Genomic DNA, 26550 nt, shown 5'->3' with positions numbered 1-26550 from the left:
GTTCAGAAAACAGAAGCCATCTCCACGAGTAGAGTTTGGGAAAAAAGAAACAAGAAGAAAAAAGCAACTTGAACGTAAGGCAGCCTTAGAGGGAGAGCGCCACAAGAGAGGCTTTTTATACATTTTCTGGCAGATATGACGTAGACATTATTTTAATGCAAATCAGATGAAGAACTACCCTACCAGTCTAAACTACAGCCATTAGCCTTTAATCATTTGGATCCTTTAATCCTCTAATCATGGGATCATTAACATTCAAATATCCTGGAAAGTTGGCTTGACTGTGTTTTAAGAGGAAGCCGAACCTGTATCTTAGGTCGGTTTAGGTCGGCTCTGCCACCATTCCCTGGAGCTCTGGTTTTCAGCTTCTCTCCAGGCTACCTTGTAGCGATTAGAATTTGCCGGTCATCAGTTTCTGTGGGGTTTCAAAGATCCGGGAGAAGCTTAGTGTTGTGTCAAGACGAAAATGGACCCAACACAGAAGTTTAATCTGACCTTAAAGTCTTCACAAGTGGTCACCGAAGAAACTTACCCGGACGATGCAGGTAAGTTAACGCCTTTCCTGACTATACGAGTATGGGGTGGTGGGGAAGTCAAAAGGGGCGTCCTTTTTTAAAAAAAGTATGTTTACTTCGGCCTTTGCAAGAGGAATGTATCTAAGTAAACCTCAAATCAGAGGGACTGCAGCTTCCTCCAGGAAGGAGACACAGAGGTCAGAGACTATTAAAAGGGGTGGTGGGGTGAGAGTTGTATCCTTTTATTCACTGTGCTTAGGAGTACTTCAGATTTTTCTTCTGTTTTTTTGAGACAGAGTTTTACTCTTTTCGCCCAGGCTGGAGTGCAGTGGTGATCCGCCCGCCTCAGCCCCCCGAAGTGCTGAGATTACAGGCGTGAGCCACTGCGCCCCGCCAGTGCTTTTTTTTTTCCATTCTTTTTTTTTTTTTTTTTTTTGAGACAGAGTTTCGCTCTTGTTACCCAGGCTGGAGTGCAATGGCGCGATCTCAGCTCACCGCAACCTCTGCCTCCTGGGTTCAGGCAATTCTCCTGCCTCAGGCTCCTGAGTAGCTGGGATTACAGGCACACGCCACCATGCCCAGCTAATTTTTAGCATTTTTAGTAGAGACGGGGTTTCACCATGTTGACCAGGATGGTCTCGATCTCTTGACCTCGTGATCCACCCGCCTCGGTCTCCCAAAGTGCTGGGATTACAGGCGTGAGCCACCGCGCCCGGCCCATTCTTTCTTTTTTAAAGATGGGGTTTCACCATGATGGCCAGGCTGGTCTTGAACACCTGACCTCAGTGATCCACCCACCTCGGCCTCCCAAAGTGCTGGGATTACAGGCGTGAGCCACCGCGCCCGGCCCGCCAGTACTTTTATTTTTTTGAGACATGGGTCCCGCCGTGTTGCCCAGGCTGGTATCGAGCACCGGGGTTCAGGCCATCCTGTTGCGTAGCTGGGACTGCGTGCGCCACTGCCTCTGGGCGCTAGGGCAACATTTTTGAGACTGGCCTTCCAGCTAAATGTACCCTTCGGGAAGGTTGATAAACGAGACTAACCCGGCTTTAGGCTTTACCCGGGAAATGGAAGGGCGAGGCCGTAAATGTAAATGTGCTCTGTAATGTAAATTAGCAGCAGGAGCTACACCGGAGGGCGGCTGGCCTAGAAATTGCTTGGGTAGACCCGGCGCGGTGGCTCCCGCGGGCCATCCCAGCACTTTGGGAGCCTGAGGCGGCTGGATCAGGACGAGGTCAGCGGTTCGAGACCACGCTGGCCAACATGGTGAAACCGCGTCTCTCTCTATTTTTTTAAATTTTTATTTATTTATTTATTTTATTTTATTTATTATTTTTTGAGACGGAGTTTCGCTCTTGTTACCCAGGCTGGAGTGCAATGGCGCAATCTCGGCTCACCGCAACCTCCGCCTCCCGGGTTCAGGCAATTCTCCTGCCTCAGCCTCCTGAGTAGCTGGGATTACAGGCACGTGCCACCATGCCCAGCTAATTTTTTGTATTTTTAGTAGAGACGGGGTTTCACCATGTTGACCAGGTTGGTCTCGATCTCTCGACCTTGTGATCCACCCGCCTCGGCCTCCCAAAGTGCTGGGATTACAGGCTTGAGCCACCGCGCCCGGCCTTAAATTTTTTTTTTTTTTTTTTTTTTTTTTTTTTTTTGAGACGGAGTTTCCCTCCTGTTACCCAGGCTGGAGTGCAATGGCGCGATCTCGGCTCACCGCAACCTCCGCCCCCTGGGTTCAGGCAATTCTCCTGCCTCAGCCTCCTGAGTAGCTGGGATTACAGGCACGTGCCACCATGCCCAGCTAATTTTTTGTATTTTTAGTAGAGACGGGGTTTCACCATGTTGACCAGGATGGTCTCGATCTCTTGACCTCGTGATCCACCCGCCTCGGCCTCCCAAAGTGCTGGGATTACAGGCTTGAGCCACCGAGCCCGGCCACCCTGAGAAATTTCCCACAGTCCCTTGTTCACCTGCTTAAAGGCAGACTTAGCTGCAGTATGAATGTGGAGGATCTCCTTAATGCAGTGGCTTTTAACCTTCTCTTTCAGGGGCCTCTCAACACTTTTCAGAGACATTGATAAAGCACCTTAGTAAGCTGACTCTCAACACCAGTACTGAATTCCCTTCCTCTGTACCAGAGGGTTCACTGCGTCAGCAGTCTGCGGAAGAAGCATTCCTCAGGGAAATCGAAGACGAGTTGCCTTACAGCAGGAAAAGAGTAAGAACGTTGCTGTCTGTGAACAGAGAAAGGCTGGCGAGACTCAGATACACGCTACTTGACAGAAGTCCTAGGGTATGTTGATGTAATGTGGGTGGGGCTCCCCAATTCCAGGGAGTCACACTTAGAAATTAGGACCTAATTAAGACTCCCCAGCTCTAGGCCAGTGGCTGCCTCCTGTAATCCCAGCACTTTGGAAGGCTGATGTGGGAGGAATCACGTTCAGGAGGTCGAGACCAGCCTAGGCAACATAAAAAATTAATAAAAATTGGCCGGGCGCGTTGGCTCACGCCTGTAATCCTAGCACTTTGGGATGCCAAGGTGGGTGGATCCCCTGAGGTCAGGAGTTCAAGACCAGCCTGGCCAACATGGTGAAACCCCATCTCTACTGAAAAAAAATACAAAAATTAGCTGGGCATGGTGGCGCGTGCCTGTAGTCCCAGCTACTCGGGAGGCTGAGGCAGGAGAATTGCTTGAATCCGGGAGGCGGAGGTTGCAGTGAGCCGAGATCGCACCACTGCACTCCAGCCTGGCGCCTGGCGAGAGAGCGGGACTCTGTCTCAAAACAAAAGAAAACAAAACAAAAATAATAAAAATTAGCCATCTCCACACACAAAAAAAAAAATTAGCCAGGTGTAGTGGTGCATGCCTGTAAGTCCCAGCTGCTGGTGCAGGTGACTGAGGGCTGAGGCAGCTAGATGGCTTGAGCCTGGGAGGTTGAGCCTGCGATGAGTCATGAGTGCTCCACTGCACTCCACCCTGGGCAGCTGAGAAAGGCCCTGTCTCAGTAACAAACTCCCCAGCTTCTCTCCCTTGTATATATATGTGTAATATTAGTAATATTTTTCTTGATAGAGTTTTCAATAAACATTTTTTTTTCTTTCCAAAGCAGCCTGAAAGGACACTAACGAACACTGGGCTTAAGGGAGTTAAGGTAAATATAATTTTTTTTCTTTCTTTTTTTTTTTTTTTTTGGAGACGGAGTTTCACTCTTGTTACCCAGGCTGGAGTGCAATGGCGCGATCTCGGCTCACCGCAACTTCCGACTCCTGGGTTCAGGCAATTCTCCTGCCTCAGCCTCCTGAGTAGCTGGGATTACAGGCACGCGCCACCATGCCCAGCTAATTTTTGTATTTTTAGTAGAGACGGGGTTTCACCATGTTGACCAGGATGGTCTCCATGTCTTGACCTCGTGATCCACCCGCCTCGGCCTCCCAAAGTGCCGGGATTACAGGCTGAGCCACCACCCCCAGCCCAATTTTTTTTTTTGCTTTTTGCTTTACATGTAGTTGTGTATCTGGTAGTTTCCTTTTGTCTTGTTAGAGATGAGGAATAGAGAATTTTCTTGGACTTTCTGAATCCCTAGGAACTCTGAAGGAGGCAGTTCATGTTTGTACGTGGTGGCACATGCCTATAATCTCAGCACTTTGGGTGGCCGAGGTGGGCGGATCGCCTGATCTCAAACTCTCCTGGGGAGTTTGAGACCAGCCTCACCAACATGGAGAAACCCTGTCTCTACTAAATACAAAATTAGCCGGACATAGTGGCACATGCCTGTAATCTCAGGTACTCGGGAGGCTGAGGCAGGAGAATCACTCGAACCTGGGAGGTGGAGGTTGCAGTGAGCTGAGATCGTGCCACTGCACTCCAGCCTGGGTGACAGTGAAACTCCGTCTAAGGGAAAAATACATATGTATTTTTAGAGCAGTTTTATGTTCATAGCAAAATTGAACAGAAAGTAGAGTTCCAGTATATGCCCTTCTCCCACACATGCCACCTCTACCAATCAATATCACACATAGTTTACACTAGGGGTCACTCTTGGGTGTTAGGTTGATACTTTCTCTTTTTCTTTTAATTAATTAATTAATTTATTTATTTTATTTGTTTATTTTTTTTATTTTTTATTTATTTTTTTTTTGAGACGGAGTTTCGCTCTTGTTACCCAGGCTGGAGTGCAATGGCGCGATCTCGGCTCACCGCAACCTCCGCGTCCTGGGTTCAGGCAATTCTCCTGCCTCAGCCTCCTGAGTAGCTGGGATTACAGGCACGCACCACCATGCCCAGCTAACTTTTTGTATTTTTAGTAGAGACGGGGTTTCACCATGTTGACCAGGTTGGTCTTGATCTCTCGACCTTGTGATCCACCTGCCTCGGCCTCCCAAAGTGCTGGGATTACAGGCTTGAGCCACCGCGCCCGGCCTTATTTTTTTTTTTTGAGACGGAGTTTCGCTCTTGTTACCCAGGCTGGAGTGCAATGGCGCGATCTCGGCTCACCGCAACCTCCGCCTCCTGGGCTCAGGCAATTCTCCTGCCTCAGCCTCCTGAGTAGCTGGGACTACAGGCACGCGCCACCATGCCCAGCTAATTCTTTGTATTTTTAGTAGAGACGGGGTTTCACCATGTTGACCAGTATGGTCTCGATATCTTGACCTCGTGATACACCCCCCTTGGCCTCCCAAAGTGCTGAGATCATAGGCTTGAGCCACCGCGCCCAGCCAATTTTTTTTTTTTTAATAAGACGGTGTTTCACCATGTTGGTCAGCCTGGTCTTGAACTCCCGACCTCAGGTGATCCACCCGCCTTGGCCTCCAAAGTGCTTGGATTACAGGCGTGAGCCACTGCGCCTGGCCAGTTGATACTTTTTCACATGCTGTTACAAACATCTTCACAGTAGCCTGTATAATAAGAGAACACTTCAGCAGCGGAATGGGTTGCATTTAAGGCATTCAGAGAACTGAGACTACGATGTTTTCTTGACAAGCCGCACTTGTCACCACTACAGACTGACCCTCAAGCTGCCATTCCGTAGTACCCATATTCCCATCCTCCCGCTATTTTTCTCCTAAAATGTTTCACTCTTGGTCCCTGTGCCCTTTTTGTGTGTTCCCTGTTCCAACATTGACCTAAACAAACATTCTATTTGAGGGTTTATTACATTTCTCTTGGGTACAATATTCCACTTAATTCATTTCATCTTGTTTTCAGGATGCATTAAGAAGAAAAAAGTTCATATGTCCCTGCAGTTTCTGCGAGTCTAGCGGATGGGATCCTTCTGAGAATGCTAGAATCGGGAATTACGACACCAAGCCGCTTCAGCCATAAACCTTATTCTTGCCCGTTTTTTTTTCTTGCTGGTAATTTTATATAGCAGACCGAGAAAGCTACTCTCTGCTCGTATGGATTATACACCAGTAATTTTGACAATGAGTTCGAGGTTGTATTTTTCTTGTATCTTTTTCCCTACTATGACGCTAGTAATTTATAAGGGATCTGCGTAGTTTGAATATATTTGGATAACTTTAGCTCTACTGTTTGATTTGACCCAAAGAAGCCAAGAGCATATAGATATTCCCATGTGTTTTAGAAGCCCAAAGTCAGTGAGGTGAAACCCAGCAACAAGAAATTGAAGCAAAGATACTTGTGGATAAAGGAAGCATTAGCTAGTTTGGTTAGAGCATAATAATTAGATTTTCTGGCTTTGAAAAATTTGGGTTGCAATAAGAGCGAAGTTTATCCAGTTTTTACAGTTTTCAGTACAAAAAGGTGTTACTATAGAAACAATAAAGTTGACATTTGATTACCTTTAAAAAATTGTTTTTGATTTTATACTTGTTACTGCCAACAGGTGAACAATAGTTTTATCATTACATTCCTAGAATGTGTACGTATATGGCATTCTAATATTTGGTGATATATTCCCGCTGGGAAGAAACTTCATTGTACATTTGAGTGATTGGAAAGTACAGGCACAGATATTCGCAATTATCAACTTCCCATAAGACGTGAAAATTGGAAGGTGGAACAGAAGTGGAGCTTACTGAGTTGTGATGGGAAATATGCAGGGGTCCTCATACCAACCAAGGAAGGAATTCTGTTTCCTGTTTAGAGACAGTTTCTTCTTGTCGCCCAGGCTGGAGTGCAACGGCACAATCTTGGCTCACTGCAACCTCTGCCTCCTGGGTTCAAGCGATTCTCCTGCAGCAGCCTCCCGAGAGCTGGAATTACAGGCACCTGCCACCACGCCTGGCTAATTTGTGTAGTGTTAGTAGAGACAGAGTTTTGCCATGTTGACCAGGCTGGACTTGAATTCCTGACTTACGGCACCTGCCCACCTCCCAAAGTGCTGGGATTACAGGTGTAAAGCCACCACACCTGGCCTCCAAGCAAGCACTTCTGCGGTAGATACCAGATGGGTGTCTAATTTGATTTTAGCACTATCTACTGGGAGGTAGCTCCAGATCCTACACATTGAAGGCTGTCCCACAAGACTGTCCACCTCTAACACCAGTCACAAGCTTCAGGTTGTCTTAACCTGTGCTTTTGACCGACGAGCTGTAAGTCGGGATTCTCTCAACCCTTTGCTTGATTTGCTCTGCTGGCTCATAGAACTCAAGGAAACACCTTAGTTATTCTGAAGGATATTACAAAGGATACAGATGAACAACAGGTGGAAGAGATGTGTAGGACCAGATAAAAGGAAAAAAGGCAGGCAGGATGAACCGCCCTTGGGTGTGTGCAGCTGTCCAGAAACCCTCAGAACTCCTTTTGTGTTTTTGCAGAAGCGTCCTCTCTTGCCCAGGCTGGGAGTGTAGTGAGGCTTCACTCACTGCAAACTCCATCTCCCAGGCTGAAGCAGTCCTCCAGCCTCAGCCTCCTAAGTAGCTGGAACTACAGGCTTGAGCGACCACGCTCGGCTAATTTTTTTTTTTTTTTTTTTTTTGAGACGGAGTTTCGCTCTCGTTACCCAGGCTGGAGTGCAATGGCGCGATCTCGGCTCACCGCAACCTCTGCCTCCTGGGCTCAGGCAATTCTCCTGCCTCAGCCTCCTAAGTAGCTGGGATTACAGGCACGCGCCACCATGCCCAGCTAGTTTTTTGTATTTTTAGTAGAGACAGGGTTTCACTATGTTGACCAAGATGGTCTCGATCTCTCGACCTCGTGATCCACCCGCCTCGGCCTCCCAAAGTGCTGGGATTACAGGCTTGAGCCACCGAGCCCGGCCTAATTTTTTCTTTTTTTTTGAGAGAGTTTCGCTCTCGTTACCCAGGCTGGAGTGCAATGGTGCGATCTCAGCTCACCGCAACCTCCGCCTCCTGGGTTCAGGCAATTCTGCCTCAGCCTCCTGAGTAACTGGGATTACAGGCACGCGCCACCATGCCCAGCTAACTTTTTGTATTTTTAGTAGAGACGGAGTTTCACCATGTTGACCAGGATGATCTCGATCTCTTGACCTCATGATCCACCCATCTTGGCCTCTGAAAGTGCTGGGATTACAGGTGTGAGCCACCGCGCCCGGCTGGCTAATTTTTTTATATTGTTCATAGAGATAGAATTTCACCATGTTGCCCAGGCTCACGCCATTGGTTTCTACATTTGCTGTTCACTCAACATTTTTTGTTTTACTTTAAACTTTTTTTTTTTTTTTTTGAGACGGAGTTTCGCTCGTTACCCAGGCTGGAGTGCAATGGCACGATCTTGGCTCACCGCAACCTCCGCCTCCTGGGTTCAGGCAATTCTCCTGCCTCAGCCTCTTGAGTAGCTGGGATTACAGGCATGCGCCACCATGCCCAGCTAATTTTTTGTGTTTTTAGTAGAGACGGGGTTTCACCATGTTGACCAGGATGGTCTCGATCTCTTGACCTCGTGATCCACCCACCTCGGCCTCCCAAAGTGCTGGGATTACAGGCTTGAGCCACCGCGCCCGGCCTACTTTAAACTGTTTTAAAAAAAAATTTTCAAACTAGCTGGGCACAGTGGCTCACGCCTGTAATCCCAGCACTTTGGGAGGCTGAGGCAGGTGGATCACAAGGTCAGGAGTTCGAGACCAGCCTGGCCAAAATGTTGAAACCCCGTCTCTACTAAAAATACAAAAATTAGCTCGGCATGGTGGCACGCGCCTGTAATCTCAGCTACTCAGGAGGCTGAGGCAGGAGAATCGCTTGAACCTGGGAGGCGGAGGTTGCATTGAGTCGAGATAGTGCCGTTGCAAGCCAGCCTGGGTGACAGAGTGAGCCTCTGTCTCAGAGAAAAAAAAAAAAAAAAAAATCAAATTACATAAAGTTGCAAGCTTAAGCCCATAAACCTGTGTGTACATTTTACTTAGATACGATAATTGTTAGCATTAGCCACATTTCACTTAACATTCTATTTTTTCTCTTTTTAAACAGATATTTAAGAATGATTTCGCCGGGCGCGGTGGCTCAAGCCTGTAATCTCAGCACTTTGGGAGGCCGAGGCGGGTGGATCACGAGGTCAAGAGATCGAGACCATCCTGGTCAACATGGTGAAACCCCGTCTCTACTAAAAATTCAAAAAATTAGCTGGGCATGGTGGCACGTGCCTGTAATCCCAGCTACTCAGGAGGCTGAGGCAGGAGAATTGCCTGAACCCAGGAGGCGGAGGTTGCAGTGAGCCGAGATCGCGCCATTGCACTCCAGCCTGGGTAACAAGAGCGAAACTCCGTCTCAAAAAAAAAAAAAAAAAAAAAAAAAAAAAAAAAAAAAGAATGATTTCAGGTATTATAACACTTCGTCCCAAAATAGTTTGTGTTTTCTTAGAACAAGAACATTGACTTATAACACCAAAGTAGAATGATGAAATTCAAGAAATTTATGGTCAAATGTGGTGACTCATGCCTGTAATCCCAGTACTTTCAGTGGCGGAAGCCAGAGGTTTTCTTGAGGCTAGGAGTTTGAGACTCCCCTGGGCAATATAGTGAGATCCTGGTCTCCACAAAAAATAAAAAATAAATTTGCCAGATGTAGTGCTGGGGAAAGGGGGAAGATGTGGAAGAGGTAGGAAGTGGGGAAGGGGTAAGAAGGGATAGGAAGCGGGGAAATGGGGTAGAGGAGCCTAGGAGTTCAAAAGACAACTTATTTTTATTGCAGTAAAAGACATTTATAAATGTCTTTTCTATAGGCTGGGCCTGATGGCTGATACCTGTAATCCTAGCACTTTGGGAGGCCATGGAGGAAGGATCAGTTGGGCTGAGGAGTTTGAGACCAGCCTGGGCAATATGGTAAGACCCTGTCTCTCTCTTTTTTTTTTGAAATGGAGTTTCACTCTTGTTACCCAGGCTGGAGTGTAATGGCATGATCTCAGCTCAATGCAACCTCCATCTCTTGGGTTCAAGTGATTCTCATTGCCTCAGCCTCCCGAGTAGCTGGGACTACAGGCGTGTGCCACCGTGCCAACTAATTTTTTTGTTGGCGGGGAGTGGAGTCTTGCTCTGTCGCCCAGGGTGGAGTACAGTGGCACCATCTCAGCTCACTGCAAGCTTTGCCTCCAAGGTTCAAACAATTCTCCCTGCCTCAGCCTCTCCAGTAACTGGGATTATAGGCATGCACCACCACGCCGGGCTAATTTTGTAATTTGGGTAGAGACGGGGTTTCACCATGTTGGTCAGACTGGTCTGGAACTCCAGACTTCAGGTAATCCGTCTGTCTTGTCCTCCCAAAGTGCCGGGGTTACAGGTGTGAGCCACTGAACCCAGCAGACTCTTCTATATAACATACGATTCAGTTTGGTTGTATAATAGAACCAGAGAATGTTTTCTTTCAGTGGATGTTTATTTATTTATTTTAGAAATAAGAATCTCACTCTGTTGCCTATCTGAGTGCAGTGGCTCAATCAGCTCATGAAATCCCCCCACCTCTCCTAAGCATCTTAGCTAATCAGTGGGTGATTTTGTCTCATTTACATTTCATCCTATGTTAGCTCTGTCTGTGTATATTTCTTCAAACATTTAGAAAGACTCTTTTTCCAGGTGGTAACTTTTTTTTTTGAAGGCAATTTTATAATTTTATTTGATGTATTTGACTAATCAGAGATTAATTCTCATCCACATTGACTGTAGATTTTTGAAAGTGGTAACAGGTACATAGGTATCCAAAGTATAGAGGCTTATTTGGTGAATCTTCATCCTCATGACGTTTTCTGGACAACCGCACACGGATTTGGTATGGGACATTCCTCATTCCTTTGGCCCAGACAGCTTTGTTGAGCCGGGTATCAGTGCGCACATCCGGAGTTTCCATCTCCTTCATGGCAAATTTCCGAATCTCTTTGGGGGCCTGAGGGGCCCCTTCTTGAGGCCCACTCCATGGATGCCCTTATGAATGCTGATGGTGTATTCTCGGGTCACCGCTTCGTTCATGGCGGAACAGCTTTTTCTTCTCGCTGCCCTTCTTTGTGGGAGCCATTCTGCCGGGTCCAAGTTGGAAAGCTCCAGGTGCTAACAGTTATAATCTAAACCTCATACTACTTTTTTTTTTTTTTTTTTTTTTTTTTTTTTTGAGACGGAGTTTCGCTCTTGTTACCCAGCCTGGAGTGCAATGGTGCGATCTCGGCTCACCACAACCTCCGCCTCCTGGGCTCAGGCAATTCTCCTGCCTCAGCCTCCTGAGTAGCTGGGATTACAGGCATGCACCACCACGCCCAGCTAATTTTTTGTATTTTTAGTAGAGACGGGGTTTCACCATGTTGACCAGGATGGTCTCAATCTCTCGACCTTGTGATCCACCCACCTCGGCCTCCCAAAGTGCTGGGATTACAGGCTTGAGCCACCACGCCCGGCCCTCATACTACTTTTAATACTATTTCTTTAGTATTATTTTCCTTTTTTTTCCAGCCCCCGCAAAAGCAGGGCCTCAAAAAATTGGGTTAAGACTCAGAATTGTTCCTCTCCAAAGACATTTTTAGTAAAAGGCGAAAGAGTTACACAATTTGAAGAGAAACCAGAGTATTAGTATTATTTTCCTAATGGAGACAATGATTATTATTTTTCCCTCCCCTTCAGTTTTCTTTTCTTTTTTTTTTTTTTTTTTTGAGACGGAGTTTCGCTCTTGTTACCCAGGCTGGAGTGCAATGGCGCGATCTCGGCTCACCGCAACCTCCACCTCCTGGGCTCAGGCAATTCTCCTGCCTCAGCCTCCTAAGTAGCTGGGATTACAGGCACACGCCACCATGCCCAGCTAATTTTTTGCACCTTTAGTAGAGACGGGGTTTCACCATGTTGACCAGGATGGTCTCGATCTCTCGACCTCGTGATCCACCCGCCTCGGCCTCCCAAAGTGCCGGGATTACAGGCTTGAGCCACCGCGCCCGGCCCTTCAGTTTTCTTCTAATTTTAGTTAGTTATGTATCTTTTAGTGTTCAGCTTTTCAGTATTAAAGTTTAAGTGCATTTGTCAGGTTTAAATTTAAAATTTTGTTTTTCTTCCTTTTTTTCTTTTTTTTTTTTTTTTTTTGAGACAGAGTCTCACTGTGTTGCCCAGGCTGGAGTGCAGTGGCGAGATCTTGGCTTACTGCAATCCGGGTTCAAGCAATTCTCTGCCTCAGCCTCCCGATTAGCTGGGATTACAGGCACCTACCACCACGCCAAGCTAATTTTTTTTTTTTTTTTTTTTTTTGAGACAGGCTTTCACTATGTTGGTCAGGCTGGTCTCGAACTCCTGACCTCAAGTGATCCACCCGCCTCGGCGTCCCAAAGTGCTAGGATTACAGGTGTGAGCCACCATGCCCGGCCATAATTTTTTTGTATTTTTTTTGTAGGGATGGGGTTTCACCATGTTGGCCAGGCTGGTCTTTAGGTCCTGACCTCGTGATCCACCTTCCTCGGCCTCCCAAAGTGCTGGGATTACAGACATGAGCCTCTTCGCCTGACTAAAATACTATTTTTCAAATCCCAACCACATGTGACATAACTAACTTATTCTATCTCCTATCGTGTTTTCTGTATTTTTTTTCTCAACTGTTTAGTTGTAATTTCTGCATTGAGTATTTGATACTGACTGATTTTTCTGTTAGTCCTATCTGCACATTTTTTTTTTTTGTTTTGTTTTTCTTAGATTCAGAGTCTCCCTTTGTTACCCAGGCTGGAGTGCATGCAATGGTGCAATCTTGGCTCACTGCAACCTCTGCCTCCTGGGTTCATTCAAGCGATTCTCCTGCCTCAGCCTCCCATGGGACTACAGGCATGTGACACCAGGTCCAGCTAGTTTTTGTTTTTAGTAGAGACGAGGTTTCATCATGTCTCTACTGATGGCCAGGCTAGTCTTGATCTCCTGACCACAGGTGATCCGCCTGCCTTGGCCTCCCAAAGTGCTGGGATTATAGGCTTGAGCCACCATGCCACTTTTAAAATTTTTTTTATTTTTTGTTATTATTATTTTTTGAGACAGAGTCTTGCTTTGTCGCCCAGGCTAGAGTTCAGTGGCACGATCTCAGTTCACTGCAATTTCCGCCTTCTGGGTTCAAGCAATTCTCCTGCCGCAGCCTCCCGAGTGGCTGGGATTACAGGCATGCACCCGACATCTGGCTAATTTTGTATTTTTAGTAGAGACGGGGTTTCTCTATGTTGGCCAGGCTGGTCTCAAACTCCCGACCTCAGGTGATCCACCCGCCTCGGCCTCCCAAAGTGCTGGGATTACAGGCTTGAGCCACCGCGCCCGGCCACATAGCTAATTTTTAAATTTTTGTAGAGCCGGGGGTCTTGCTATGTTGCCCAGGCTGGTATCAAACTCCTAGGTTCAAGCGATCCTTCTGCCTTGGCCTCCCGAAGTGCTGGGATTACAGGCATGAGCCACCATGCCTGGTCGAAGGTGTTTCAGTAACACTGAAATGACCCAAATATTGTGGAATTGGACTAATATTTTATTAATGAAGACTCTGCTACCCTGGAAAAAAAGGGTCTCATAGAGTCCAATGGTAACAATATTGAAATCAACAAAAAACATTTCACATTTATATCTTAGTTGAGGTTCTGCAATCAAACAGGCTTTATGTATGTAACTTTGGGTTTCATGCTTCAATATTACAAGTTAGGTATCTTGAAATAAATAAAATTGGCCGGGCGCGGTGGCTCAAGCTTGTAATCCCAGCACTTTGGGAGGCCGAGGCGGGTGGATCACGAGGTCGAGAGATTGAGACCATCCTGGTCAACATGGTGAAACCCCGTCTCTACTAAAAATACAAAAAATGAGCTGGGCATGGTGGCACGTGCCTGTAATCCCAGCTACTCAGGAGGCTGAGGCAGGAGAATTGCCTGAACCCGGGAGGCGGAGGTTGCGGTGAGCCGAGATCGCGCCATTGCACTCCAGCCTGGGTGACAAGAGCGAAACTCCGTCTCAAAAAAAAAAAAGAAATAAATAAAATTGAACTCAATGAAATTCTGATTAATTTTTCTATTCTTGTATACATTCTGTGAAAAGTTACTGTAAGGGCTGTGTGTAGTGGCTCACACCTGTAATCCTAACACTTTGGGAGGCCAAGGTGGGCGGATCACTTGAGGCCAGGAGTTTGAGACCAGCCTGGCCAATATGGTGAAACACTATCGCTAGTAAAAATACAAAATTAATTGGGTGTGGTGGCATGTGCCTGTAGTTCCAGCTACTCGGGAGGCTGAGGCATGAGAATTGCTTGAACCTGGAAGATGGAGGTTGCAGTGAGCTGAGATTGCACCACTGTATTCCAGCCTGCATTATAGAACAAGACTCCATCTCAAAAAAAAAAAGAAAAAAAAAAAGAAAAAAAGCAAGCTGTGGTGGCTCAGGCCAGTTGTCCCAGCACACAAGGAGGCAAGACTAGGTGTTCGAGGCCAGCCTGGGAAACATAGAAACCTCTCACTTATTAAAAAAAATTAAATGAAAATTTTTTTTAAAAGTTACTGTAATATGTTAAATAATGGCCCTCAGATATGCCCACACTCTAATCCCCAGAGCCTGCAAATGTTACCTTATATGGCAAAAAGGACTTTGTAAGTGTGATTATGTTAAAGATCTTGAGTCCAGGAGATTGCCCAGTGTAATCGCAGTGATCCCTATGAGAGGGACACAGGAGGAGTCAGAGGGGAGAAGACAGTGTAATGACAGAGGCAGAGATTGAAGAGGCACTCTTTGAAGACAGAGGAAGTGGCCACAAGGCAAGGAATATAGGTGGCCACTAGAAGCTGGAAAAATCAAAGAAGTAGATTTTCCTCTGACAGCCAGCAGAAGGAACTAGCCTTGCTGACACCTTGACTTCAGAGCGCCGGGTCTCATTTTGGACTTTTCTCCTACAGAACTATAAAAAAATTCACTTGTGGTCAGGCACAGTGGCTCGTGCTGTAATCCCCGCACTTTGGGAGGCCGAAACAGGTGGATGGCTTGAGCCCAGGAGTTTAAGACCAGCCTGGGCAACATGGTGAAACCCCATCTCTGCAAAAAATACAAAAAGTTAGGTGGGCATGGTGGCGTATGCTTGTAGTCCCAACTACTTGGGAGGCTGAGGTTACAGTGAGCCAGGATTGTTCCACTGCACTCCAGCCTAGGTGACAGAGTGAGTTCCTGTCTCAAAGAGATGGAGAACATCCTGACCAGCACAGTGAATCCCTTTCTCTACTAAAAATTAAAAAAAAAAAAAAATTAGCTGGGCATGGTGTCATGTGCCTGTGGTCCCAGCTACTCAGGAGGCTGAGGCGGAAGAATCGCTTGAACCCAGGAGGTGGAGGTTGCAGTGAGCCAAGATCGCGCCACTGCACTCCAGCCTGGTGACAGAGCAAGACTCTGTCTCAAAATAATAATAATAATAATTATTATTATTATTTGTGTTGTTCTAAGCCATTTTGTATTGATTTGTTACAGCAGAAACAGGAAACGAATGTGGCTATCAATTGTAATTTTCACATCTGCTCGGGAGGTGTCCGCCTCTAGTGCTGAGCTTGGGTATGAAATGATATTGCGTAACAGTAACGTAGATCAGAGGTTCTTTTTTTTTTTTTTTTTTTTGAGGCAGAGTTTCACTCTTGTTATCCAGGCTGGAATGCAATGGCGCGATCTCGGCTCACTGCAACCTCCGTCTCCTGGGTTCAAGCAATTCTCCTGCCTCAGCCTCCTGAGTAGCTGGGATTACAGGCATGTGCCACCATGCCCAGCTAATTTTTGTATTTTTAGTAGAGACGGGGTTTCACCATGTTGACCAGGATGGTCTCGATCTCTTGACCTCGTGATCCACCCGCCTCGGCCTCCCAAAGTGCTGGGATTACAGGCTTGAGCTACCGTGCCCGGCAGATCAGAGGTTCTTAATCCCAGGAACTGAAACGTGGGGATGTCTGGGTGAGGCATTTTTTAAAAAGCTTCCTAGGCTTATAATCTGCAAGCAAGGCTTAAAACGACTCATAGGTATGAGCAAATGAGAGGAATTCGATCAGTTAGTCTCTAAGAGTTAAACTGATAAATTCTACATACAGTGGTTAAGGTAAGGTCAGATCTTTTTTTTTTTGAGATGGAATTTTGTTCTGCTGCCCAGGCTGCAGTGCAGTGGCACGATCTCAGGTCACTGCAACCTCTGCCTCCCAGGTTCAAGTGATTCTCCAGCCTCAGCCTCCTGAGTAGCTAGGATTACAGGTGCCTGCCACCATGCCGAGATAATATTTTTGTATTTTTATAGAGGGAGGGTTTCACTGTGTTGACCAGGCTGGTGGTCTCAAACTCCTGACCTCAAGCGATCTGCATGCCTCGGCCTGGCAAAGTGCTGGGATTACAGGCGGGAGTCACTGCAACCGGCCAAGGTCAGATCTTTGAAAATAGCCCATCCTAAAGGATAGTGAAGAAACCAGTGGCTGAAGACATGAAATGATTTTGTTGCATCAAGATGATCAGGGCACAATCTTGGGAAGCTGGAGGTCACATTGGGAAAATCTACAGAGATAGTCATGGATGGAACCAGCTTTTTTTTTTTTTTTTTTTGAGACGGAGTTTCGCTCTTGTTGCCCAGGCTGGAGTGCAATGGCGCGATCTCGGCTCACCGCAACCTCCGCCTCCTGGGTTCAGGCAATTCTCCTGCCTCAGCCTCCTGAGTAGCTGGGATTACAGGCACGTGCCACCATGCCCAGCTAATTTTTTGTATTTTCAGTAGAGACGGGGTTTCACCATGTTGACCAGGATGGTCTCGATCTCTTGACCTCGTGATGCACCGGCCTCAGTCTCCCAAAGTGCTGAGATTACAGGCTTGAGCCACTGCTCCCGGCCATGGCTAATTTTTTTAAAAAAATTTTTGTTGAGTTAGGGTTTTGCTATGTTGCCCAGGCTGGTCTTGAACTCTTGGACACAAGGAATCCTCCCGCCTTGGCCTCCCAACGTGCTGGGATTACAGGCATGAGCCACCTTGCCTGCCCAAATTTCCTCATAGGACATTATCAGTCAGACTGAATTAAGGCTCCTAAAGTCCTCATGTCAACTTAATTTCCTCTCAAAAGGTTTTATCTCCAAATAGACTCCCATTCTGAAGTACTATAGGTTATGGCTTCAACATATGAATTTGGTGGGGACACAGTTCAGCCCGTAACAGGCACCTCATCCCTCAGCTGTCAGAAAAGAACAGATGCTCATGCTCCCTCTGGTTTTCCTGCAAAAGCATTCTCCAGTAGTCTCTGGCACATAGAATAATGTTTACTAAACACTCATTTTGTGAATGAATAAATAAATAAATGTGTAAATGGATTATATCATAAGTGTAATAGGTGGCAGCCTACTGAAAAATTCTTTGGGCATTCCTTGTACAAAAGTTATGTTGTGGAAATTCAAGCCGAGATGAACAGAGAGACCAAGAGACACAAGAAAATCTCTTTATTGGAGCTCTGGCTAATGGTGGCCTGACTGCCGGTAATGGCCGCCAGCCCTCGAAAAAGCAAACATACTGCTTTTATACAATTTGAGGCAGGAAAGCAAGGCGGGAAACAGTTTTCAGACAAAGTTCATCAAGTTTTACAGTCTTGGGCTTCGTGGTTATTTGACTTTATAACCTTGCAGCTGAAATAGGAGGTTGTTGAGGTTGAGGAGGACACCCAAGGAAGCCAGAAAAACAGGAATTGCAGAAGAATGAGTGGGCTGCAGACCTAAAGATATGCTCTAGGTGGGAGAGGAGGTGGGGCAACAAAAAAAAAAAAAAAAAAGAAAGAAAAGATACGCTCTGGTGCTCTTATCTAACTAGAGAGGGGGGTTGTGATAGGTTCATTTCACCTCTGCTTTCTCTAAATACAGGTTTTAGGCGCGGTGGCTCTTGCCTGTAATCCCAGCACTTTGGGAGGCCGAGGCGGGTGGATCACAAGGTCAAGAGATCGAGACCATCCTGGTCAATATGGTGAAACCCCGTCTCTACTAAAAATACAAAAATTAGCTGGGCATGGTGGCACGTGCCTGTAATCCCAGCTACTCGGGAGGCTGAGGCAGGAGAATTGGCTGAACCCAGGAGGCGGAGGTTGCGGTGAGCCGAGATCGTGCCATTGCACTCCAGCCTGGGTAACAAGAGTGAAACTCCGTCTCAAAAAAAAAATAAAAATAAAAATAATCATAATAATAATAATACAGGTTTTGTGACTGGCCTGGAATGCTGGAATGTGGGCTGTGAGATAAGTTTGCAGCTGCAGTTAGTTGGGGTTACTTGTTTGCTTACTGTGATTTTTCTTTTCTTTCTTTCTTTCTTTTTTTTTTGAGACAGAGTCTAGCTCTGTCACCCAGGCTGGAATGCAGTGGTGTGGTCTCTGCTCACTGCAGCCTCTGCCTCCTGGGTTCAAGCAATTCTCCTCCCTCAGCCTCCTGACTAGCTGGGACCACAGGCACCCGCCGCTACCTGCCCCCCCGCCGCCCCCACGGGCTAAGTTTTGTATTTTTAGTAGAGACGGGGTTTCACCTTGTTGGCCAGGATGGTCTCGATCTCCTGACCTCATGATCTGCCTGCCTCGGCCTCCCAAAGTGCTGGGATTACAGGTTTGAGCCACCGCGCCCGGCCTTACTATGATTTTTCTTAATGACCTAGTCCTAATGTTAACTATAACTTAGTCTATTTTAATTCTGTCTTTATTTTCCTCCTCACTTACACATAAATTTAAACATTGTTAGCTTTCTGCAATGGTGGATGCCAACCCAAACACATTTCCATGGAGAATATTTATCTATATATAGATCTTCATCTTGCAAATTGAATTCTGAGGTACGTGACAGGAACGTCATTCCAGCGTCATTCATTCCACGCTGTCGAAATTTATTACCACACAGCGTTCATCAAGGTTATTGGGTTCATCTGAGTGCCAGAATCTGAAAGGTAGATAAAGGACAGTGGTGTTTCGAAACAGCGTTTTGGAAAAGATTAGAGACTTGGAGACGGCTAGGGCTTAACAGTGTGAAAGTCAATGTCACATACACCCAAACCACCTTCCTGTTTCTGCTGCCACAGTTTTAGTGGGAGAGAATCCTGTCAATTCCAGGCAGATTAAAGTGAGAGACACCTGCGACCACAGGCATTCTAACGGGAAACACTTCCAGCAAATCCTAGTCAGTCTAATGATTGTTTTGTAAAACCTCCGGTAGGCTGGACGCGGTGGCTGGACGTGCTTTAGGAGGCCGAAGCGGCTGGATCATGAGGTCAAGAGATCGAGACCACCCTGGTCAACATGGTGAAACCCCGTCTCTACTAAAAATACAAAAGAAATTAGCTGGTGGCGCGTGCCTATAATCCCAGCTACTCAGGAGGCTGAGGCAGGAGAATTGCTTGAACCCAGGAGGCGGAGGTTGCGGTGAGCCGAGATCGCGCCATTGCACTCCAGCCTGGGTAACAAGAGCGAAAACTCCGTCTCAAAAAAAAAAAAAAAGTGGGAATCTTTACTAAAGTGCTTTAACATTTGTAAAGAACTACATAAATAAGTAATTATGACTGGGTGCAGTGGCTCACACCTGTAATCCCAGCACTTTGGGAGGTCAAGGCAGTGGATCACTTGAGGTCAGGAGTTCGAGACCAACCTGGCCAACATGATGAAACCCTGTCTCTACTAAAATTACAAAAATTAGCTGGACATGGTGGCACATGCCTGTAATCCCAGCTACTCAGGAGGCTGAGGCTGGAGAATCACTTGAACCTGGGAGGCAGAGGTTGCAGTGAGCTGAGATCGTACCAGTGCACTCCAGCCTGGTTGATGGAATGAGACTCTTGTCTCAACAAAAAAAAAAAAGGGGGGGGATGCCAGGTGCAGTGGCTCATGCCTGTAATCCTAGCACTTTGGGAGGCCGAGGTGGGTGGTTCACCTGAGGTCAGGAGTTCAAGACCAGCCTGGCCATCATGGTGAAACCCCATCTTGACTTAAAACAATAATAAAAAAAAAAGCATGATCCTTGATGTCAAATAGACCTAAAAAGTGTGGGTTTTACTGTTTGCTTAATAGCTGACAGGACACCTTAAAGCCCCTACGTGATCAAGACCCAGGATCCTTTACCTCATTCTATACTCACATGACATTTTTATTGTATGGTGTCTGATCAACCCACTGCCGATGTCGCTGACCCTCTGGATCTGACCGCCCCAGAAAATAAGCAGAATCTCTTTCCAGTTTCTGGATGAAATCCTGAGGGAAGAAAATGGAAGAGTCATAGCTGACGGAGCAGCAGCACTATCACTTCGGAGAAACACCGCTCCCTTTCTGGCCTCATGTATTTCAAGGAAATCACTTCTCTTCTAACTAAAAACAGAAAGAGCAGACAGTAAAACACAGATAAGACAGCTCAGGCACAAAGGGAGGTGGCGGAAGGTCTCTTGGGTAACTGCCAAACTTTAGCCTCATACCATGAGCCCCAGTAAAACAGTGGGCCTTTCCCCACACCCTGCCAGGAAAGTGGGCCCCAGTAAAAGGGTGGGCCTGTCTCCTCAGGTGCACCGAGATAGGAAAGCTAATAGCAGATTCCGGGGATATGCCTGCAGCGCAGAAAGATGTATGGGAACAGACACAGAACTCTCCCTCCCAGATAAGCACAACAAAGAGATGCAGAAGCAGTCCAAGCCTCTAATAAACTCTCCCACCCTGAATCCTTAAAAACTCAGTCTGGCCGGCTGGGCGTGGTGGCTCACACCTGTAATCCCAGCACTTTGGGAGGGAGAGGCAGGTGGATCACGAGGTCAAGAGATGGAGACCATGCTGGCCAACACGGTGAAACCCCGTCTTTATTAAAAATACAAAAAAATTAGCCGGGCATGGTGGCACGCGCCTGTGGTCCCAACTACTCGGGAGGCTGAGGCAGAAGAATCGCTTGAACCTAGAAGGTGGAGGTTGCATTGAGCTGAGATTGTACCACTGCACTCTGGCCTGGTGACAGAGCAAGACCCCATCTCAAAACAAAAACAAAAACAAAAACAAAAAACCCTCTTAGTCTGTAAGAGAATGTGCCCCTGACCTAACTTGGCCAGAGTCTCCTCTCAAGTTTATTTTCTCTAAAATTTTAGACTCGCAAGTCACCTTTCATTTTCTTCTTCTTTTTTTATTTTATTTTTTTTTTTTTTTGAGACGGAGTTTCGCTCTTGTTACCCAGGCTGGAGTGCAATGGCGCGATCTCGGCTCACCGCAACCTCCGCCTCCTGGGCTCAGGCAATAATCCTGCCTCAGCCTCCTGAGTAGCTGGGATTACAGGCACGTGCCACCATGCCCAGCTAATTTTTTTGTATTTTTAGTAGAGATGGGTTTCACCATGTTGACCAGGATGGTCTCGATTTCTTGACCTTGTGATCCACCCGCCTCGGCCTCCCAAAGTGCTGGGATTACAGGCTTGAACCACCGCGCCCAGCCTCTTTTTTTTTTTTTTTAAAGATGAGGTTTCACCATGTTGGTCAGGCTGGTCTTGAACTCCCGACCTCAGGTGATCTGCCCGCCTTGGCCTCCAGAGTGTTTGGATTACAGGCGTGAGCCACCATGCTCAGCCTGCCCTTTAATTCTTAATCTAGCCTTTAGGGGACTCAAGTTGAACTGAGTTCTTATGGCTATAGGGAGAAAAGAAGAAAAGAAGACCCAGGAGTTGCCACAAAGGACCCCTGCACCGGAGCAGAGGGCTCTGGCTGAGCAATGCTGAATCAGAGGCCTTACTTGTGAGAATGAGGTTTGGCACATACAGGAACATGCCCTAGCCATGGCCATCATAAACCCTCATGACATTCGCTTTCCTATTTCTTTTCTTTTTTTTTTTTTTTTTTTTTTGGGATGGAGTTTTGCTCTTGTCCAGGCTGGAGTGCAATGGTGCGATCTTGGCTCACCACAACTTCCGTCTCCTGGGTTCAAGTGATTCTCCTGCCTCAGCCTCCCGAGTAGCTGGGATTATAGGCATGGACCACCATGCCCAGCTAACTTTGTATTTTTTAGTAGAGATGGGGTTTCTCTCCATGTTGGTCAGGCTGGTCTCGAACTCCCGACCTCAGGTGATCCACCTGCTCCAGCCTCACAAAGTGTTGGGATTATAGGCATGAACCACGGTGCCTGGCCTCACTTTCCTAAGTGACAGGATTCTTCAAGGCTCTGCATGTAGTGAGGAAATTGATCCCTCACTTCTAATATATTATTTTTGTAAAGGGAGTTGAATTAGTGTATCTTTAGGTTTCTCTTTGCCCCTCTGCTTTTTTGTTGTTTGTTTTGAGACAAGGTCTTACTGTCACCCAGGTTGGAATGCAACCTTTCAGGCTCCAGCAATCCTCCTACCTCAGCCTCCCGTAGCTGGGATTACAGGCATGCCCACCATGCTTAGCTAATTTTTGTATTTTTAGTAGAGACGGAGTTTTGGCCATGTTGCCCAGGCTGGTCTCAAACTCCTGGGATAAAGCCACCCTGCTGTGTTGGCTTCCCAAAGTGCTGGGATTACAGGCATGATCCACCACATCCAGCCGGGAAAAGGTATTTTTATTTTTTTTTATTTTTTTATTTTTATTTTTTATTTTTTTGAGACGGAGTTTCGCTCCTGTTACCCAGGCTGGAGTGCAATGGCGCGATCTCGGCTCACCGCAACCTCTGCCCCCTGGGTTCAGGCAATTCTCCTGCCTCAGCCTCCTGAGTAGCTGGGATTACAGGCACGTGCCACCATGCCCAGCTAACTTTTTGTATTTTTAGTAGAGACGGGGTTTCACTATGTTGACCAGGATGGTCTCGATCTCTTGACCTCGTGATCCACCCGCCTTGGCCTCCCAAAGTGCTGGGATTACAGGCTTGAGCCACCGCGCCCGGCTGGTATTTTTATTTTTATTATTTTTTTTACTTAATAAAAAAAAAGAAAAGGAAAAAAAGAAAAAATAGGCCGGGCGCGGTGGCTCAAGCCTGTAATCCCAGCACTTTGGGAGGCTGAGGCGGGTGGATCACGAGGTCGAGAGATCGAGACCATCCTGGTCAACATGGTGAAACCCCGTCTCTACTAAAAATACAAAAAAATTAGCTGGGCATGGTGGTGTGTGCCTGTAATCCCAGCTACTGAGGAGGCTGAGGCAGGAGAATTGCTTGAACCCAGGAGGCAGAGGTTGCGGTGAGCCGAGATCGCGCCATTGCACTCCAGTCAGGGTAACAAGAGCGAAACTCCGTCTCAAAAAAAAAAAAAAGAAAAAGAAAAAATAATTTAGGCTGGGCGCGATGGCTCACGCCTGTAATCCCAGCACTTTGAGAGGCTGAGGCAGGTGGATCACGAGGTCAAGAGATCGAGACCATCCTGGCCAACATGGTGAAACCCCGTCTCTACTAAAAATGCAAAAAAATTAGCTGGGCATGGTGGCGCGTGCCTGTAATCCCAGCTACTCGGGAGACTGAGGCAGGAGAATTGCCTGAACCCAGGAGGCGGAGGTTGCGGTGAGCCGAGATCGTGCCATTGCACTCCAGCCTGGGTAACAAGAGCGAAACTGCATCTCAAAAAAAAAAAAAAAAAAAAAAGATATGGGGTTTCACCATGTTGGCCAGGAGAGTCTTGATCTCTTGACCTCAGGTGATCTGCCCGCCTCAGCCTCCCAAAGTGCTGGGATTACAGGCATGAACCACCACACTCAGCCCCTTTGCCTGAAGAATTTGTTGTAGAATAACAAATAGCCCCTTTGTTATAGAATTTGTTTTATTAAAGTCACTGTTGGCCAGGCTGGGTGGCTCATGCCTGTAATCCCAGCACTCTGGGAGGCCGAGGTGGGTGGATCAGTTGAGGTCAGGAGTTTGAGACCAGCCTGACTAACATGATGAAACCCTGTCTCTACTAAAAATACAAAAATTAGCAAGGCATGGTGATGCACACCTGTAATCCCAGCTACTTGGGAGGCTGAGGCAGGAGAATCACCTGAATCTGGGAGACGGAGGCTGTAGTGAGCCAAAATTGCACCATTACACTCTAGCCTGGGCGACAAAAGGTGACTCTGTCTGAAAAAAATAATAATAAAAATAAAGTCATTGTTGAGTGTTCCAGATTAAGTAGATTTTCCTGTGTTGTTCAGTTTGGGGATTTTTTTATACCAAACTTTTTTTTTTATTTTTGTTTACTTGCCTTCAAACTTTCAGGGCAATAAAAAACTACTCTTCATCAGTTAAGAGAGGAAACAGACTAGCTGACCACCTTGCCTGTTAGAACCCTACCTGCTCTTCCTTGGTAGTTGGTCAACACCAGATCAGCCCCCATCCCAGAACAGTTCTCTGGACTCTTTTTTTTTTTTTTTTTTTTTTTTGAGACGGAGTTTCGCTCTTGTTACCCAGGCTGGAGTGCAATGGCGCGATCTCGGCTCACCGCAACCTCCGTCTCCTGGGTTCAGGCAATTCTCCTGCCTCAGCCTCCTGAGTAGCTGGGATTACAGGCACGCGCCACCATGCCCAGCTAACTTTTTGTATTTTTAGTAGAGACGGGGTTTCACCATGTTGACCAGGATGGTCTCGATCTCTTGACCTCGTGATCCACCCGCTTCGGCCTCCCAAAGTGCTGGCATTACAGGCTTGAGCCACCGTGCCTGGCCCAAAATTATTATTATTTTTTTTAAGTTTTTTTTTGAGATGGGGTCTCACTCTGTCATTCAAGCTGGAGTTCAGTGGCACAATTCGGCTCACTGCAACCTCTGCCCCCTGGATTCAAGCAGTTATTCTGCCTCAGCCTCCCAAGTAGCTGAGACTACAGGTATGTGCCACCACACTTGGCTAATTTTTATATTTTTAGTAGAGACAGGGTTTAATCATATTGGCCAGGCTGGTCTCAAACTCCTGACCTCGTGATCCTCCCCCCTCAACCTTCCAAAGTGCTGAGATTACAGGTGTGAGCCACAGTGCCTGGCCTCAAAAAGTTTTTTTAGACACAGAATTGTGCTTTGTCATCTAGGCTGGAGTGCAGTGGTATAGTCATGGCTCACTGCAGCTTTGACCTGGCTTCAAGAGATGTTCCCATTTCAGCCTCCTGTCAGGCCTCCATGTGCAAGCCTGGACCCAGAAAGTCTGAAGTATTGCCTGCCTCCGATAATCACGCCCCACTCCCTGCCTTTTATCCCTGATCGCCCAGCAGAGCTTCTCCGTTAAGATGGCTCATCCACCTGGACATCTTAACTGTTATTATAATAATGTGAATACTCCTTACTCCACCCTGCCATCTTTTTTTTTTTTTTTTTTTTTTTTTTTTTTTTTTTTTTGAGACGGAGTTTCGCTCTTGTTACCCAGGCTGGAGTGCAATGGCGTGATCTCGGCTCACCGCAACCTCCGCCTCCTGGGTTCAGGCAATTCTCCTGCCTCAGCCTCCTGAGTAGCTGGGATCACAGGCACGCGCCACCATGCCCAGCTAATGTTTTGTGTTTTTAGTAGAGACGGGGTTTCACCATGTTGACCAGGATGGTCTCGATCCCTCGACCTCGTGATCCACCCGCCTCGGCCTCCCAAAGTGCTGGGATTACAGGCTTGAGCCACCGCGCCCGGCCCACCCTGCCATCTTAACAGTTATTATGATAATGGAATACTCCTCACCCCACCTGGCCATCTTAACTGTTCTTGCTCTGTGAATATGCCTCTGCCCCACCCTACCATCTTAACTACTCCTATGCGTTACCCCACCCGCTATTGTAACTGAACTTATGGTAACGTATATCCCTTGCCTCTACCCCTACCATTGTAACTAATCTTAGTAACACCTCTGCCCCCTCCCCAAAAGATTTGCCCCAACCTATAAAACCAACACCTATTACTATAAATAAAATGCCACCACCCTTTGCTAACGCCCTTTTCAGCCTAAGCCCACCCATACCCAGGTGAGTAAACAGCCATGTTACTCACACAAAGCCTGTTTGGGGGTCTCTTCATTCAAAGCATGTGTTATAACATCTCCCAAGTAGCTGGGACCACAGGGTGTGCCACCACACCTAGCTAATATTTTAACATTATTTGTAGAGTCTTGCTTTTTTGCTCAGGCTGGTCTAGACCTGGGATCAGGGGATCCACTGGCCTCAGCTCCCCTGAAGTACTGGAATTACAGGCACGAGCCACTGAGCCTGGCCTCATATGGTAGTTTTTTTGTTTTTTGTTTTTTGTTTTGAGACCGAGTTTGGCTCTTGTTACCCAGGCTGGAGTGCAGTGGTGCGATCTCGGCTCACTGCAACCTCTGCCTCCTGGGTTCAGGTAATTCTCCTGCCTCAGCCTCCTGAGTAGTTGGGATTACAGGTGCCTGCCACCACGCCTGGCTAATTTTTTGTATTTTTAGTAGAGACAGGGTTTCACTGTGTTGGCTAGGCTGGTCTGGAACTCCTGACCTCATAATCTGCCTGTCTTGGCCTCCCAAAGTGCTGAGATTACAGGCATGAGCCACCATGCCCAGCCCACCCAAAACCTATAACCCAATTACCTAATTTATCTTGAGAAAAAAAATCAGCCAGGTGCAGTGGCTCACAGCTGTAATCCCAGCACTTCGGGAGGCCGAGGCAGGCGCCTCATGAGGTCAAGAGATCGAGACCATCCTGGCCAACATGGTGAAACCCCGTCTCTACTAAAAATACAAAAAAATTAGCTGGGCATGGTGGCGCCTGCCTGTAGTTCCAACTACTCGGGATG

The 26550-nt window shown here is 47.0% G+C and overlaps 1 protein-coding gene, 1 non-coding gene and 1 pseudogene across 2 annotated transcripts; 1 reads left to right on the top strand and 2 right to left on the bottom strand.

Annotated features, from left to right (window-relative positions):
* The first annotated feature begins 466 nt into the window (after positions 1 to 466).
* On the top strand, positions 467 to 5841 carry DPPA3 (developmental pluripotency associated 3). The gene is made up of 3 exons (XM_039472265.2): positions 467 to 545; positions 2567 to 2811; positions 5725 to 5841. Exons 1-3 carry the CDS (start codon positions 467 to 469, stop codon positions 5839 to 5841), a joined length of 441 nt encoding a protein of 146 aa, XP_039328199.2.
* A 5525-nt stretch (positions 5842 to 11366) lies between these two features.
* LOC141585238 (U5 spliceosomal RNA) lies at positions 11367 to 11483 on the bottom strand. The gene has a single exon (XR_012518634.1). It is a non-coding gene; the product is annotated as a U5 spliceosomal RNA (small nuclear RNA).
* Positions 11484 to 18666: 7183 nt separating this feature from the next.
* On the bottom strand, positions 18667 to 24175 carry LOC120365033 (C-type lectin domain family 4 member C-like; annotated as a pseudogene).
* Between the last annotated feature and the right edge of the window lie 2375 nt (positions 24176 to 26550).

Source organism: Saimiri boliviensis, chromosome 7 (genome assembly GCF_048565385.1).
Source record: "Saimiri boliviensis isolate mSaiBol1 chromosome 7, mSaiBol1.pri, whole genome shotgun sequence".
Taxonomy (NCBI): domain Eukaryota; kingdom Metazoa; phylum Chordata; class Mammalia; order Primates; family Cebidae; genus Saimiri; species Saimiri boliviensis.
The sequence above is the reverse complement of the archived record's forward strand: the minus strand, read 5'-3'. Positions and strand labels throughout refer to the sequence as shown.